The sequence below is a fragment of the Mytilus californianus genome, unplaced genomic scaffold (genome assembly GCF_021869535.1).
Source record: "Mytilus californianus isolate M0D057914Y unplaced genomic scaffold, xbMytCali1.0.p SCAF_5, whole genome shotgun sequence".
Lineage (NCBI taxonomy): Eukaryota > Metazoa > Mollusca > Bivalvia > Mytilida > Mytilidae > Mytilus > Mytilus californianus.
Window position 1 is genome coordinate 99,140,561 of NW_026262701.1, and position 17,936 is coordinate 99,158,496.

The 17,936-nt window shown below is 32.0% G+C and overlaps 1 protein-coding gene across 2 annotated transcripts in view; it reads right to left on the reverse strand.

The window, feature by feature from the left end:
- The window catches only part of LOC127700392 (RNA cytosine C(5)-methyltransferase NSUN2-like), a 31,446-nt gene extending 14,384 nt beyond the window's left edge, over positions 1-17,062 (reverse strand). The window contains exons 1-9 of one of the 2 annotated variants that reach the window (XM_052203837.1): positions 16,925-17,062; positions 14,478-14,585; positions 10,710-10,804; positions 9,374-9,463; positions 5,025-5,130; positions 4,311-4,382; positions 3,329-3,410; positions 1,970-2,103; positions 992-1,047 (exon numbers count right to left, since the gene is read on the reverse strand). In XM_052203837.1, coding sequence (XP_052059797.1) covers positions 992-1,047; positions 1,970-2,103; positions 3,329-3,410; positions 4,311-4,382; positions 5,025-5,130; positions 9,374-9,463; positions 10,710-10,804; positions 14,478-14,585; positions 16,925-17,041 — 860 coding nt within the window. In that variant the 5' untranslated portion in view covers positions 17,042-17,062. Of the gene's footprint in view, positions 1-991; positions 1,048-1,969; positions 2,104-3,328; positions 3,411-4,310; positions 4,383-5,024; positions 5,131-9,373; positions 9,464-10,709; positions 10,805-13,117; positions 13,138-14,477; positions 14,586-16,924 lie in introns of those variants that run through there. The other variant, XM_052203838.1, reaches the window with a different exon arrangement.
- Positions 17,063-17,936: the final 874 nt, after the last annotated feature.

A 17,936-nucleotide genomic window follows, 5' to 3' on the forward strand; every position in this document is an offset into this window, starting at 1 on the left:
GACAACTCATGAAAGTATCTGTAATAACACATGTATGTTATTTTTCTCTAATAACTTATTTAAGTAAGACCCTTGACTGTCAAACAATTATTTCATTTATTAATAATTACATTAGATGTATGTTTCATTATTATACGTTATTTTGATTGGCTAACAGCAATCTCGCGTCATTCTTCATTTCAAAATGAATTGCATGAATTGAAACATACATGATGACACACGTTTCCACAATAAAGTGCACAGGTAAATAAAAGAAAAACTTGATAGTAATCGTGTTTTCATGATCATAGTGAAAAAATGTAATTATAAGTATTGAATGCTTCTTTTCGTAATTTCATAGGGTTGTAAAAGCGTTGACTGTGTGTACATTTTTAGAATGAAGCGCTTCTGCGCTTCATACAAAATGTACTTCGGTCAACGCTTTTACAACCCAATGAATTTACAAAAAGAAGCATTCGATTCTTAAATGAATATGAAAGAGCACTATACTTAATATGACACCTAGCAATGCCAAGGGTTGTGTTTATCTAGCTGCACCAAGTACACTTTGTATTATAGTTGATGACCTTAAAAAATAGTGAAGCATTTATTCTTTATTTGTTATCAGGGATTTTCCAATGATAATGTGAAAATCTATCTTTGCTGAAATTTGGACAAGTATTCATGTGAAAGGGCTTTTAATATGTTCTTTTTTTCCACTGGAACTTGAAATTAGCTCAGAAACATAAATTTTCTTGTCACAAAAAACAGTGAAATTCTGTAAACCAACTTATTTTCATTAGCAATTTATTCACACAAATTTTGGCTGTAGATAAATAAGGGGAATATGTCAAACTGGGATCTTCTTTAAAATGAAAAAGTTTGAAAATATCAAAGATAAATAAATCGACCCAGAATCAGCTAGAAAGGGCTGAATACGAAAGAAAGTATCCACAAAATATAAGTTTGTTCACAGTAAGTATCCAGGCCTATATTGTGTAATAAGACATACCTACAAGGAACATCACACAAAACTCTGTCATACTGGACAAAATCTTTTATACCATCCTGTAAATATAATTATTAGGGTACAACAAAGAGATTCATTTCCTCTCAACAAAATTTTTTTAGAGGCCTTGACTTTTCATTTAGACACTCAACAGGCTTAAAACTCTCTCCATGAGTATGTATGTACTGGTTGATACCGCCGTCATTCGGAGCTCCCCTCAAAAGCTGTGAGGGTTCAGTGGTATCCATGTACACTCCTTAACAGGATTAATGGAGATGTGTCACTAACTTGTGTACATCACACCACCAAAGACAAATTTCCAACCAAACAACATGGGAGTGCTAGGACACCAAAGGTCTGTTATTATAGTGGAGGAAGCTGAAGTACTCAGACAGAACCACTGGGCAACTCAGCAGGAACAGACAAACTGAAGAGATATCTGAAGATTGAGCTACTGGTCAAAGTCAGGGGCCACTTCGAACAACTGAGACCCTCGAAGTACCCATTCTAGCTTAAACTCCGGTTTGGGTACCAGAGATGTGTGTGGGATGGTGAAAATTACCCTTCTAATGTACTGAAATATCCAGCCCCCTAGTCAGGATCAAAATCGGGACCTTCAGCACTGTAGCCATAGGTCTTAACCAGTAGACCACCAACCCACACAAGTTTTGTAAAAAATGACATTACTGGAAACCTCCATATTCCCAACAAGATGTCATAGACATGAATACACAAGAACAAACCTCTCCCAACTTTTAATTATTATAAAATCTTTGTGAGGAGAATTGCAAAATATTTCCAATAAAAATATTGACCATGTGAAACTGAGAGAAATTGAAACATTTTTTTTTATCATGACACTGAACTTTGGTCAGTATGTGGAGTAAGTTCTTCATAGACATGATCTGATTACTACTTAATTGTCATTACATACAAAGATAATGAAGTTACTGACCTTTTGAACTTTCATCTTCAACTTACCCCAATTCTTATATTTGGTAGAGTTGTAGCATCATGATTAACTATTGCACAGCAAGGACTCTGTAACCTTTTAACCTGATGAACCATCAGATAACATCTCTTATTATCCACGTCATTTGCAATGACATATCCTTCTGTGAATTTAATTGAAATAAATTGTTTATACAATAAAGTAAAGACTGTATAGCATCAACATTTGATACTGTAAATTCAGAAAATATTTATTATTGCAATTTTTCAAAAAGGACAAAAATGCAAGATTAATTATTGTGATTTCAGGAAAATCTACATACAGTTATATGAATTGGATATCAGAATGCAAGATCTTATTATGTCAATACTCACCAAGTTGTACTATTTGCATTAATAAAAACCTCACAATAATTTCTGAATTTACAGTATAAAAGTCCTGAAGACTACCCTAGCATCCTTTAATTTCAGGATATTGAAGTTGGGGTAAGCCTTCGCTGTTAATTCTTCAAAATTGATTATGTAAGGAATGATTTGCCAGATTTTTTAATAGACTGGTGTGGTTTACTGCTTTCTTGCACATACAGGTAGCAATTTGTTTGCTTTCTCAAAATACAGAAAGAACATTCATCACTACTGTTAATTCAGAAATTATTGCGAAAAATGTGACAGAGTTATAATCGCAATAATTTAAACTCGCATTTTTTTTATATGAATTAAACAGGATTTTTCTCAATATCGCAAAAATTAAAATCGCATTTTAGTCTAAAATGACAAAATCGCAATAATAAATGCACGCAATAATTTCTGAATTTACAGTATCGATCATGTTTGGTGATGCTTTGGTTTGTCAACAATACTTTTTTTATATAAAGATATATAAAAGGTTAACAAATGTACTTTGTCTCGAAGTTTAGTAGCCATTTCCCCTTTACAGGTTTAAGTATGTGTCACATTTTCTATTTTAAGTAACAGTGGCAGCCATGATTGATTGTGGTTGTGGCAGTATTATAGTCATATAATTAAAAAAAAAAAAATTGGCAGTATTTGGCCTTTTTTTAATATTTTTTTCTAATTTCGTCAGTTTCAGTCAGAATGGCAGCTACTTTTAAGAGTTTATCAAGCATAATTTTAGAAACTGATGACAAATATATCATTTCTGCAAAGTGTTGTAACAACTGGTCCCTTACATGATGTTTCACGTTTTATTGCTGTTTAACTTTCCTACTAAGTAATGATTACTCTATTGGATGAAGGTCAGGGCTGCTAACCATAACTCATAGTGGACATCATCTATGTTTCATTCTTTGATTTTAATTTTTTTTTTTTTACCTTTTGAATGAAATTTTTTGCTTTTATTAGCTTATTTTGTAGGTAAACCATACTGACCTGGAACATTCTCTCCATCAGCATGTAATAATTCTATCAGCTGGGCAGTCTTAGACCCTGGTGCAGCACACATGTCTAAAATCTACAAGAAAAATAGTACAGCATGCAAAATTTATTTATTTCGCTATCATTTTAAATTTAGCTTTGACCTTTTCATGTGATAATTTTCCATCTGAAGCATCTCACCTGAGAATTGTTATTCTTGGTCAAGTCGAGAGAGAACACAATAACTTTATAAGCCAACATCATTGGTGTTGCCTAGGAAAATAGCAATAAACAGATTATCTATTGTTTTTAACCTCACAAAGTTTCTTGGATACACCTCATTTAAGGAATGAACATCATTTCACTTTCAAAACCATAGATAATCTATAATAATCTGATACAGAATAAGAACAAAACATTTTCAAGTCACACCTTTTTTTCAAACTAGTGTTTCTGATAACTTGGTGTTCAGTTGTTCCAATCTTCTAATTCAAATAGAAGTCAATCACTGGATTGGATGGCTAGAATATTTTTATTACACTGCACTTGCATCATACTAACAACCTTTCACTAAAGTAATGGGCTATAATTTTCATCAGTTGATAAGAATAAATTTAATCTGTAACTTGAAGTTTTTTTTTACACCAATTGGTATTGTGAAAGGACACAGCCCTTTGTATAAGTATTTGTATAATAACCATAATAACATCTGAAGACTTCACGGAAGAACAGTCATAATTTCAAAATCAGGACTGACAAATAATGTAAATTCTAAAATTATTCTGAGGTTTTTATTAATGTGACTAATGCGACTAGGTGAGTATCGCAATAATAAGAGCTCCCATTCTGATATCTGATAGATATATCTTAATGCAGATTTTCCTGAAATTGCAATAATTGATCTTGCATTTTTGTCCAGTCTTCAAAAATCGCCATAATAAGTGCAAGCAATAATTTCTGAATTTACAGAATACAAATGTAGTTTTAGAATACCAACCTTGTGGTGGGGTTTGACATCTAACACTAGTGGTGGTATCATTGAAACAGCTTCTTGTCTACTTATATTACCCTATAAAACACACATAATAAAGTTGATCTGTATAAGTAATGATGAAATTAGCAAGGAATATAACTCTGCTGAAATACATGTAGAGCTAATTTACTAAGAGCAACAAACATGGCAAAATCCACCTTTTAATAATACTGAACTTTGGCTGATATTGGTATCTTTCCTTAAAACAGCATGTAAAACATACTTTAGTTGATTGATTGTTGTTTGCTTAATATTTGGTAGAATTGAGATTTTGGGTTTGTGTGTGTGTTCTTTGGCTGATATTGGTGACCTGGGTTATTGTAACATTCTTAATGTGTTGCTTTTCTTTCAACTACATTAAGTTAGCAAATTAAGATTTTCTGAGCCTTTCAGTACTCATCAACTTGATTTTGATCAAATAACATGTTCCTTAATGTTGCAACACTTTGATGGTTTATGGTTAGGTCATATTTCAAATTTTTTTTAACACCTTGTGATAAATTAAATGATAGTATGAAGTCTCTGTTATATTTAATCAGTACATTTTTCTGGCAGTAATTGACATGTACGGTCAGAATTAGTAATTTATATATGTTTTCATACCAGGTTAGATCTTAAAAATATAATTTCTGTCTGTAAATACTTTCAAATAACTCTTGGCCTTTTTTTTATACTTACACTTTCTGTTTCATTCAGAAGAAATTCTTTTAGTGTCTGTAAATCTTGTTGGTGTCTGATTTCTCTCCTTGATAAATCTATCTGCCAACCTAGTTCATTTGGATACCTAAAATATAAGTCAAAATTGCTTTGATACCTAAAATATAAGTAAATAAAATGCTTCGCTTGGCGCAGCTTGATACGACCGCAGAGGTCGCACCCTGAACAGTTGGGGCAAGTATGGACACAACATTCAAGCTTGATACAGCTCTGAATTTGGATTGTGATTAAATATTTGACACAGCATAGGTTTCTGACACAGAAAGAATGTGGTCTAAGAACTTCAATTTTTTTAATTTACCTATTATGGTCCAATGTCCAAAATCAAAATACATGGTTAGATTCAGCATATCAAAGAACCCCATATATTCAATTTTTGTTGAAATCAAACAAAGTTTAATTTTAGACCCCAACTTGGACAAACTTGAAAACTGGTCCCATAATCAAAAATCTAAACACAAGTTTAGATTCAGCATATCAAAGTACCCCAAGAATTCAATTTTTGTTAAAATCAAACTAAGTTTAATTTTGGACCCTTTGGACCTTTATGTAGACCAATTTAAAAAACGGGACCCAAAATTAAAAATCTAAAAACACGGTTAGATTTGGCATATCAAAGAACCCCAATAATTCAATTTTTGATGAAATCAAACAAAGTTTAATTTTGGACCCTTTTGACCTCAATATGAACCAATTTGATAGCGGGCCCACAAATAAAAAATCTAAATACATGGTAAGATTCAGCATATCAAATTAAAGAACCCCATATATTCAATTTTTGTTGAAATCAAACAAACTTTAATTTTGGACCCCAATTTGGACCAACTTGAAAACTGGGCCAAAAATCTAAAATCTAAATACATGTTTAGATTCAGCATATCAAAGAACCCCATATATTCAATTTTTGTTGAAATCAAACAAAGTTTAATTTTGGACCCCAACTTGGACCAACTTGAAAACTGGGCCCATAATCAAAAATCTAAACACATGTTTAGATTCAGCATATCAAAGAACCCCAAAAATTCAATTTTTGTTAAAATCAAACTAAGTTTAATTTTGGACCCTTTGGACCTTAATGTAGACCAATTTAAAAAACGGGACCCAAAATTAAAAATCTAAATACAAGTTTGATTTGGCATATCAAAGAACCCCAATAATTCAATTTTTGATGAAATCAAACAAAGTTTAATTTTGGACCCTTTTGACCTCAATATGAACCAATTTGATAGCGGGGCCCACAAATAAAAAATCTAAATACATGTTTAGATTCAGCATATCAAAGAACCCCATATATTCAATTTTTGTTGAAATCAAACAAAGTTTAATTTTGGACCCCAGTTTGGACCAACTTGAAAACTGGGCCAAAAATCTAAAATCTAAATACATGTTTAGATTCAGCATATCAAAGAACCCCATATATTCAATTTTTGTTGAAATCAAACAAAGTTTTATTTTGGACCCCAATTTGGACCAACTTGAAAACTGGGCCCATTATCAAAAATCTAAACACATGTTTAGATTCAGCATATCAAAGAACCCCAAGAATTCAATTTTTGTTAAAATCAAACTAAGTTTAATTTTGGACCCTTTGGACCTTAATGTAGACCAATTTAAAAAACAGGACCCAAAATTAAAAATCTAAATACACGGTTAGATTTGGCATATCAAAGAACCCCAATAATTCAATTTTTGATGAAATCAAACAAAGTTTAATTTTGGACCCTTTTGACCTCAATATGAACCAATTTGATAGCGGGGTCCACAAATAAAAAATCTAAATACATGGTTAGATTCAGCATATCAAAGAACCCCATATATTCAATTTTTGTTGAAATCAAACAAAGTTTAATTTTGGACCCCAATTTGGACCAACTTGAAAACTGGGCCAAAAATCAAAAATCTAAATACATGTTTAGATTCAGCATATCAAGAACCCCATATATTCAATTTTTGTTAAAATCAAACAAAGTTTAATTTTGGACCCTTTGGACCTTAATGTAGACCAATTTGAAAACTGGATCCAAAATTAAAAATCTAAATACACGGTTAGATTCGGCATAACAAATAAATAAATGTGGTCAAAGATTTTACAAATCTAATGCGCCATACTGTGCAATTAAAGATGACTTCTTGAAATTTTTCAATATTTGAAATTTGAAAAAAAAATAATATTTGAAGAATAATTCTTTTTAATTTCTGAAATCTGAAATGAGAAAAAATTGACCCCCCACAATTTCCTTTTACCCCCCCCCCCCCCTTTTTTCCCCGAAACCATAATTACCCATTTAAATTTACCATAGTGCTAACTTAATCTATTTTATAATAGAATTTAAAATATAGTGTCAAATCTTTCATATGGATTTTTTTGTAAAAAAAAAAGATGCAACATTTGCAGATATTTCTACTGGTCTTCCTTTATAAATATGCATTTCTTTAAACATAATTTAAAAGCAGTGTAAGGGAAGTAACCAAAACGTTGTATTTGGATTACCTCCCTTACACTGTTTTAAATTATCTTAATTGTTCATTAACCATTACTTTATACATAATTTAAAAGCAGTGTAAGGGAGATAATTTCAATGATGTATTTGATTTATCTCCCTTACACTGCTTTAAATTATGTTTTGTACTAAAGTATTTGTCCATTAACCAGGACAACCTTGTTTTTCCCCCTTTTTTGCCCCTAATTCTTAAACGGTTTGAGCCATAACCCCCCAAAGCAAATCCTAACCATCCCTTTGTGGTATGGAAACTTGTAGTATAATTTCAGAGAGATCCATACACCGTTCCACAGTTATTGTCTGGAAACTAGAAAATGCTTATTTTTGGCCCCTTTTTGGCCCCTAATTCCTTAACTGTTGGTACCATAACCCCCAAAATCAATCCCCACCTTCCTTTTGTTGTATTGAACCTTATGGTAAAATTTCATAGAGATCCATTCACTTTAACTAAAGTTAGAGTGCGAAAACTAATGCGTATTCGGACGACGACGCCGGACGACGACGACGACGCCAACGTCATACCAATATACGACCACAAAAATTTATTTGCGGTCGTATAAAAATTGCTAGGTTGCACAATATGATTCTTCAGCAATGGAGAATAGTTGAAATTTCAATTTTTTTAGCCATGTTAGTTATTCATTACAAATATTGAAGGAGTTTAGTGCAAAATATGTTTCCTCTTTTAAAACCTTTACTAATGAAAACATTCCAAACTTCAGGAAGCAGAAGAATTTGCAAAAGAATGTCAAGGTTAAATTTTCAAACAAAATTTCAAGCCTTTATAGGTATTTCTCAAGTTGGAATAAAAGTTTATTTAAAGTTAAAAAGACCATGATAACATAAACCAAACATTATGGAATAAGCAGGGGCAATAAAGAGTTACAATTGATTGCTCTTCATGGCAGATTTTGATTACAAGTTTTGTGGATAAGATCATTTTTATACAAAATATTAATGATGACTGTAAATAAGTAGGGGAATAAAAATGCTGCTTCTGAGGAAAGGAAATATCTAGTATTCAATTATAATTTATGAAAAGTAAATTCAGGATTTGATACAAAGGCTTATTAAGAAACCTATACACTAGACAATGGGAAACTATACACTGGACAATTCTCAATAGACAATGCAATAGTTTACCACTTTAAAGGTCCTTCTTCCTGGCCTTGAGTGAATCATTTTGAATCAGGGTGATTGCTGGTTACTGATGGAGATAACACTATGATTTACAACTATGTCATATAATACCTAGGGAATATACAGAGTTATTATGAGTGAATCCCCTACAGTCATCAGCATTCACTGATCAAAATCTTTATCAAGGGTGATTTTTAGCTGATTCTACTTCTGAGTAGTGTATGCATTCACCACGAAAGACTGTGAACTTGACAACTATTGTTGAACACAAGGACCTAGTCGCTCACCTAGATCTATGTACATCTTCAACAACAGCCACTCTACAACATTGTAGACAAGAGTATAATTCATGACTAAAATCTCTTTTTTGTTGATCTTGTATTGCTAATCCTTTAGTCTGTTTACTAATGTCTACACTTACCAACGAAGACTGTGAACAGGGCAAGCATCATTGGACACCAGTTTACTAATGTATACACTTACCAAGGAAGACTGTGAACAGAGCAATCATCATTGGACACCAGTTTACTAATGTATACACTTACCAAGGAAGACTGTGAACAGGGCAAGCATCATTGGACACCAGTTTAGTAATGTATACACTTACCATGGAAGACTGTGAACAGAGCAATCATCATTGGACACCAGTTTACTAATGTATACACTTACCAAGGAAGACTGTGAACAGGGCAAGCATCATTGGACACCAGTTTAGTAATGTATTCATTCTTTATAATCTTCAACATTTCTTGTGCTTCACTAAAATAAATTTTATCATTTATTATAAATATTATCTTAAAATATATGGTAAAAGATATTGTTATTCAACATAAAAAAAAATCCAAAGAAATATATACTCTTTCTATCAGTAATAAGTTATACGCAAGATCTTAAACTTTATTTTAAATAAATTACATCGCCGAGCGCAGCTGGATACAACCGCAGAGGTCCAATCCTGAACAGTTGGGGCAAAAATGGACACAATATTTGCGCTTGATACAGGTCTTAATTTGGATTGTAATTCAATATTTGACACATAATAGGTTTCTGACACAGAATAACTGTAGTCAAAGAACTTAGAATTGGTTATATGATTTGAATTTATATTCAATTTTTTGCTTTTGTGCAATACACTATGCTGTTGCGAAATTGAACTTCCCCCCCTTTGAAAAAAAAAATAAAAAAATTGAAGGAGTTTCTTTTTGATTTCTGAAATCTTGAAGAGAAAAAACAGTCAATAGGAAGACATGTGAATTCACCCTACCCCTACAAATAATACTCTGATCCAACCAGTCTTTGCTCTTTCTTCTAAATTCCATTAACTTAGCAGAGGTGCAGCAAATACAAATGTTCAAGTCTTTGGTTTGATCTGACTGGGGATTGAACCCACAACCTCCAACACTTGAGACAAGCATGTTTCAACAAGATTATTTGAGGCATTCCATTGATAATGGGATTCTGGGACAAATATACTATAAACAAGGAATAAGAAATAAGGTTTGTACAGACAAAGGTAGTCAGATCTGGCCCAATTTGCAAATTTTCAATGGCCAACAATTCAAAGGTGTTCTTGATTACTAAATGATTGTTAAACATCCTTTTATTTCATTTATATGTTTCAGAGTTTAGTGTGATGTCCATTTTCACTGAACTAGAACAAATTTTTGTTTAGGGGCCAGCAAAAGCCTGCCTTCGGGTGCAGGATTTTCTCGCTGTGTTGAAGACCCATTGGTTGCCTTGGGCTGTTATCTGCTCTTTGGTCGGGTGGTTGTCTCTTTGACACATTCCCCATTTCCATTCTCAATTTTATTTGTGATCCTAAATGTTGTTTAATCCACCATTTTCTACATAAGGAAATACCTGTACAAAGTCAGGAATATGACAGTTGTTTTCCATTCCTTTGATGTGTTTGAGCTTTTGATTTTGCCATTTGATAAGGGACTTTCTGTTTTGAATTTTCCTTGGAGTTCAGTATTTTTGTTATTTTACTTTTTGGTAAACCTACCCTCTGAATCCTGTGATCCTAAATGTTGTTGGTAAAGGCTGTTTCATTGATTCTAGGAAGGCCTCCCATTCTGCCTCCTTGATTATTCCCTGTTCCTGCAATATAAATGTTACCATCAGTATAGTTATTCCTAGGAAAGCGTTAAGTTCACTTCCTATACTCTATTCCTACACTCAAAAAAATTGTATCCACAACAAAATACTTCCTGCAATTATATTTTTTGAGTACTGGTATATAGGAATCACTCTATCTGCTTTCAATCTTCAGTTTGTCAAAAATCTTAATAGTACAAGTCAACCTTAATGTTTTAATGGGTGTCAATATAACATTACCGGTACATTTGTATAAGAATATTTATAACAAGATATGAAAATGTTTACATATTTTATCATTATATTTTTAAACAATGTTTATGAAACCAAATTTATCACTCATTGTTCAAATTTTCATCAGGGGAGTCAATACAGTTTCACATTGCGTTGTCATTTTTGTGATTTTGTAGAGTACAAATTTCTAGAGAAATAAATCGGTCAAATAATACAAAACTCATTTTCTCTTTTGCATACTGTTAAAAAGATTTTAAACTGTAACATGGTATGTATTGTTATCCCAATTCACTGCCTATTTTGTACTTTGATATAAAATTCATACTGTCTAGAATAGAGAATGATAACAAGGAATGTGCCAAAGAGACAACAACCCGACCAAAGAGCAGAAAACAGCCTAGGCCACCAATAGGTATTCAACGAGAAAATCTCTCAACCAGAGACAGGCTTTAGACTACAAATGTATCTTCTTGGCAGGATGGCACTTGTGGTATTAGTGTTTGTCAATCAAAGTACTAATCAGGTATCACCTCATGCTATTGAAGGATGGTTTTTTTCTACCCTTGAATTTTCAACACCATCCTTGGATTTCTAGCACTACTATTTATTTTATCAGAATTTTTTTTATTTTGAGGTTATATAAAATAAATTTGTAAGTTTGGATAACAATTCTTTATTATTAAAATTTAAAAAGACAATAATTAATGATTTCTTTTTGTAACAAAATAAAGATATATTTCTAAACCGTTAAAATAATAATTTTATAAAGATCCACCCTTGAAAATCTGTGGTGATCCTTGGCTTATACATGTGGCTTGGTCATTAGTCTTGTATTTAAAGACCATAAATTGTATGCTGATCACATGTGTACTTTAGTTGACTTGTGTTGTTTGGTTGCTGTCACGTTGAAATTTATCCCATTTCTTCTTTAATATGTTCATATTATTTAAAGTACTGTTTGTTTTCCTTGTGAAACAATAAGTTCTTGTCTGTCTGCATGAGTATATGTGCTTACTTTGTAGTACTGTTCGTACTGTGAATTTGTTTTCCTTGTGATACAATAAGTTCTTGTCTGTCTGCATGAGTATATGTACTTACTTTGTAGTACTGTTCGTACTGTGAATTTGTTTTCCTTGTGATACAATAAGTTCTTGTCTGTCTGCATGAGTATATGTACTTACTTTGTAGTACTGTTCGTACTGTGAATTTGTTTTCTTTGTGAAACAATAAGTTCTTGTCTGTCTGCATGAGTATATGTACTTACTTTGTAGTACTGTTCATACTGTCTGCATGAGTATATGTGCTTACTTTGTAGTACTGTTCGTACTGTGAATTTGTTTTCTTTGTGAAACAATAAGTTCTTTTCTGTCTGCATGAGTATATGTACTTACTTTGTAGTACTGTTCGTACTGTGAATTTGTTTTCTTTGTGAAACAATAAGTTCTTGTCTGTCTGCATGAGTATATGTACTTACTTTGTAGTACTGTTCGTACTGTCTGCATGAGTATATGTACTTACTTTGTAGTACTGTTCATACTGTCTGCATGAGTATATGTACTTACTTTGTAGTACTGTTCATACTGTCTGCATGAGTATATGTACTTACTTTGTAGTACTTTGTTTTTCTACCCTTGAATTTTCAACACCATCCTTGGGTTTCTAGCACTACCATTTATTTTATTAGAATTTTTTTTATTTTGAGGTTATATAAAATAAATTTGTAAGTTTGGATAACAATTCTTTATTATTAAAATTTAAAAAGACAATAATAATGATTTCTTTTTGTAACAAAATAAAGATATATTTCTAAACCGTTAAAATAATAATTTTATAAAGATCCACCCTTGAAAATCTGTGGTGATCCTTGGCTTATACATGTGGCTTGGTCATTAGTCTTGTATTTAAAGACCATAAATTGTATGCTGATCACATGTGTACTTTAGTTGACTTGTGTTGTTTGGTTGCTGTCACGTTGAAATTTATCCCATTTCTTCTTTAATATGTTCATATTATTTAAAGTACTGTTTGTTTTCCTTGTGATACAATAAGTTCTTGTCTGTCTGCATGAGTATATGTACTTACTTTGTAGTACTGTTAGTACTGTGAATTTGTTTTCTTTGTGAAACAATAAGTTCTTGTCTGTCTGCATGAGTATATGTGCTTACTTTGTAGTACTGTTCGTACTGTGAATTTGTTTTCTTTGTGAAACAATAAGTTCTTGTCTGTCTGCATGAGTATATGTACTTACTTTGTAGTACTGTTCGTACTGTGAATTTGTTTTCTTTGTGAAACAATAAGTTCTTGCCTGTCTGCATGAGTATATGTACTTACTTTGTAGTACTGTTCGTACTGTCTGCATGAGTATATGTACTTACTTTGTAGTACTGTTCGTACTGTCTGCATGAGTATATGTACTTACTTTGTAGTACTGTTCGTACTGTCTGCATGAGTATATGTACTTACTTTGTAGTACTGTTCGTACTGTGAATTTGTTTTCCTTGTGAAACAATAAGTTCTTGTCTGTCTGCATGAGTATATGTACTTACTTTGTAGTACTGTTTGTACTGTCTGCATGAGTATATGTACTTACTTTGTAGTACTGTTCATACTGTCTGCATGAGTATATGTACTTACTTTGTAGTACTTTGTTTTTCTACCCTTGAATTTTCAACACCATCCTTGGGTTTCTAGCACTACTATTTATTTTATTAGAATTTTTTTTATTTTGAGGTTATATAAAATAAATTTGTAAGTTTGGATAACAATTCTTTATTATTAAAATTTAAAAAGACAATAATAATGATTTCTTTTTGTAACAAAATAAAGATATATTTCTAAACCGTTAAAATAATAATTTTATAAAGATCCACCCTTGAAAATCTGTGGTGATCCTTGGCTTATACATGTGGCTTGGTCATTAGTCTTGTATTTAAAGACCATAAATTGTATGCTGATCACATGTGTACTTTAGTTGACTTGTGTTGTTTGGTTGCTGTCACGTTGAAATTTATCCCATTTCTTCTTTAATATGTTCATATTATTTGAAGTACCGTTTGTTTTCCTTGTGAAACAATAAGTTCTTGTCTGTCTGCATGAGTATATGTGCTTACTTTGTAGTACTGTTCGTACTGTGAATTTGTTTTCTTTGTGAAACAATAAGTTCTTGTCTGTCTGCATGAGTATATGTACTTACTTTGTAGTACTGTTCGTACTGTGAATTTGTTTTCTTTGTAAAACAATAAGTTCTTGTTTGTCTGCATGAGTATATGTACTTACTTTGTAGTACTGTTCGTACTGTGAATTTGTTTTCCTTGTGAAACAATAAGTTCTTGTCTGTCTGCATGAGTATATGTACTTACTTTGTAGTATTGTTCGTACTGTGAATTTGTTTCCCTTGTGAAACAATAAGTTCTTGTCTGTCTGCATGAGTATATGTACTTACTTTGTAGTACTGTTCGTACTGTGCATTTGTTTTCTTTGTAGCAGGATAATCGGTGTGTTTGTTTTCTCTTTTGTCACCATTATCTCGATCATCTCGATCTCTATTTCCCTGTAAGTATAACACTAACAGAATTAATATACAAATATTGGAGAAAGTTGTTCTTAGCAAGTGATTTGATTTTTATTGAAAGCAAAGCATGTTGCTTTAGTGAAGAATATGGTGGAAGCAGTGATGGCTCAGAAAAATATGAGTTTTAATCTATTTGTGGTCCTTTGCCAATTTTGAGCATTTGAGTTTTCAACTGCTTTATAAGTTTTTAAATCCAGCCAAATATTTCATTCCAAAAGAGTAGTATCTGACAGTCATTACACTTTTTTTGTAAACTGCCGCATACTTGTCAAGCTTGAATTTGTAGACACTCAAACATATTTTGCCATTTTTAAAATTGTCTAAGGCCAAAAAAAATATATATGTCTGTTTACCGTTACCCGACCAACCCTAAGTCATTTTATTTCCATCTTAAAGTGAAAAATAAACTGAACTCGTGTCAAAAGTGAAGTTAGTGTTGCCAATAATGTAAATCAATTGCCTGATACATCCCAATGTTCACAATCGTGAATATGATAGCTGTTTTAAGGAAATTCGCGACTCGTGTGATGAAATAAACACTTTGCCGCCCTTTTTTTTCCAACCAATAACCAAGGGAAATAATCCAATCAATAAAAATGTGGGTAAACTCAGCCCATGATCAACCTGGACCACGACAAGACGAAACCGCATGACTCAAAATCATGTCACAAAAAATAAAATGAAAAGATAAAATAAAATGGAAATACCGACCTACCTACCCTATTTTTTTAAAGTATGTAACCTTAAACAGACATATATTTTTTTTGGCCTAACCCGTGTAAAGCATTATTCACTTTTAACATATCATAACGATCTCTTCTGTATTCAAGTTTTGGTATACAAAGGTATTAAATCTTTCTACATAACTTAAATTTCTTATACTAGGTACCAGTTTGGTAGCAGGGTGCTGTACCTTTTCAATTTTCCTTATATCTTTCTTTAAATATTGGGACCACACTGGAGTGGAATATTCCAAAAAGGGAGGTATTATTGATTCATATAACGCAAGAAGCATATCTTTTTCCAAATATTCAAAAGAAATACAGATTAATGCTGAAACCCTCTGAGCTTTATTCACACAGTTAGTAATGTATTTGTCAAATATAAGGTTAGGCTCAAATGTTACTCCTAAGCCCTTTTCTTCAGTTACAGGATTAACCTGGACATAATTATCTTCATTATCTAACATTGTGTATCTAGACAAGTTATTATTTTGACCAAAGTGCATTACTTTACATTTACTTGCATTGAATGATAACTTCCATTTTCTAGACCAATCGCATAATCTATCTAAATCAGCTTGCAATTCCTGGTGTTGTTACTCATTAACTACATCAACTACCGACAAACACAATGACAAATGCCATTGTCGTTTCTGCCACACTTTCTCAAATATGCATTAATTATTTCGACAGAAGTTTGTTTTAAAAAGGAATATTTAACAAAAAGTTAGTTTGTCATAAAGTGTGCATCTGATCTGAAACAAGAGAACACAAGACTTTCTTATGTCACACATATGCATGATTAAAACACTTCATGGTTAATTTCGGCCATATTGAATAGGGGGCAGATCTTTTAATGATGTTTTCCGGTATTTTACAAACCATTTTTACTTCCATTATGAAAATCTGCTCCCTATTCAACATGGCTGCACTAACCGTGAAGGGGCCTATTACGTTTCCCTTTCCCTTTGACTTTAGTGCTTGATTAATATATATTTTTATTTAACAGAGAATAGAAAATAAACAATTTTTCATTTGTGGATGAAAGAAAGAATACCCATTCGAAAAATCTGACAAATCAATTATCATGTTCCATGGCAAATATAAATATGAAAGACTGCATCTAATATTTATACAATAACATCTACTTGATTCTATTCTGATAGATCATTTGTTTTTGATAGTTTGCAGTCTGTTGAGATTGAACTCATATAGCAAACAACATAAATAAAACATTTACAATAATTTGTAATATATTCTGTTTCTAAAAAAAACAATTATCTTTTCCTCACTTTATTACAAGAAAAAAGCCATATATTGATATATGTCATGCATGTCCAAAACGACTTTACAAAGTATGGCCGAAACGACTGTGGCGGATTCTGCAGGCCGAACTGGCAGTGTGGCCTACACGTCTTGCATCGGAACGAATAAACATTTGTGTCATCTGCAACTAGCTCATAAAAAAACCTCATCTCGCCCATGTATTCTGTAAATTTATGTGTGAACAGATAAACGCTCATCATTTAAGCGTATCATTTGATGCTAATGCATATCCTACAAAGAAAACTCCACTGTTATATTGACGTTTTTTACCTTTTGTTTTCCTCTCCTTCCAGCTTTCTTTGATCTAGCCATAATCAACGATGGCAACTTATCTAAAGTAAAAATATTCTTGCAACATGCGTGTATTCTGGTACCTATTGTGATCATTTTACTCTTAATTTAAACCAGTCGGCATTTTGGGTTTTGCTAAAACAAGCATCGATGACCATATCATAGCCATCGTAAGTAAATAATTAAGTGAGTAGATCTGCCCTAGAGCACTCAAACAATAATTTTAACATAAATGATATACATTTTTGAAATATAAATTTTACATTTTGTGAAATAAAATGGTTTAGTGAATGATTATCTTGTTTATACATATGCGCAAACATTTCTTTAAAACATATCAATAGTTTCTACACTTTTATACTAGGTGGTAAAGACTCAGTTATTGCATAATATCGTACCAGTATTGTGGAAAGTATTCATATTTTTTCTTCATAAAATAGAATTAGGCCTCGGAACAGATATCGGGATTTCCATTATTTGATGATTTGCCAAAAAAATTTTTTTTTAAATTTGCACATGCAGTAAAGTTATCTATGTGTCTCCTCATATAAAGCAACAATAGTCAAACCTGTATAGTACAATAATAAGCCATGTGTTAGTGTAAAGCTAAATATTGTCCTATGAAATATAGTCACCCAAGACAATATTTCATAACTATGTCTCATGAAATATATTGTCCTCATCTATGAAATAATGTCCAGAGAAGAACAAATCCTCATCTATGAAATAATATCCAGAGAAGGACAAATTTCCATTGTGAAATTGTGTCTGTACATAGACAACATTTCACAGATGAATACTATGAAATGTTGTCCTGTTAAAGGGAGGTTATATTTTGCTTGTATTGAGACAATATCAAGTTCACAGACAGATTGTCGTGAAATTTTGTCTCACGAAGGGGATGTTATTAACATATATCATATATCATGTTGGATAATGATATCATTAAAGTGTTTTATATGATTGATTATAACAAATAAACACAAATCAT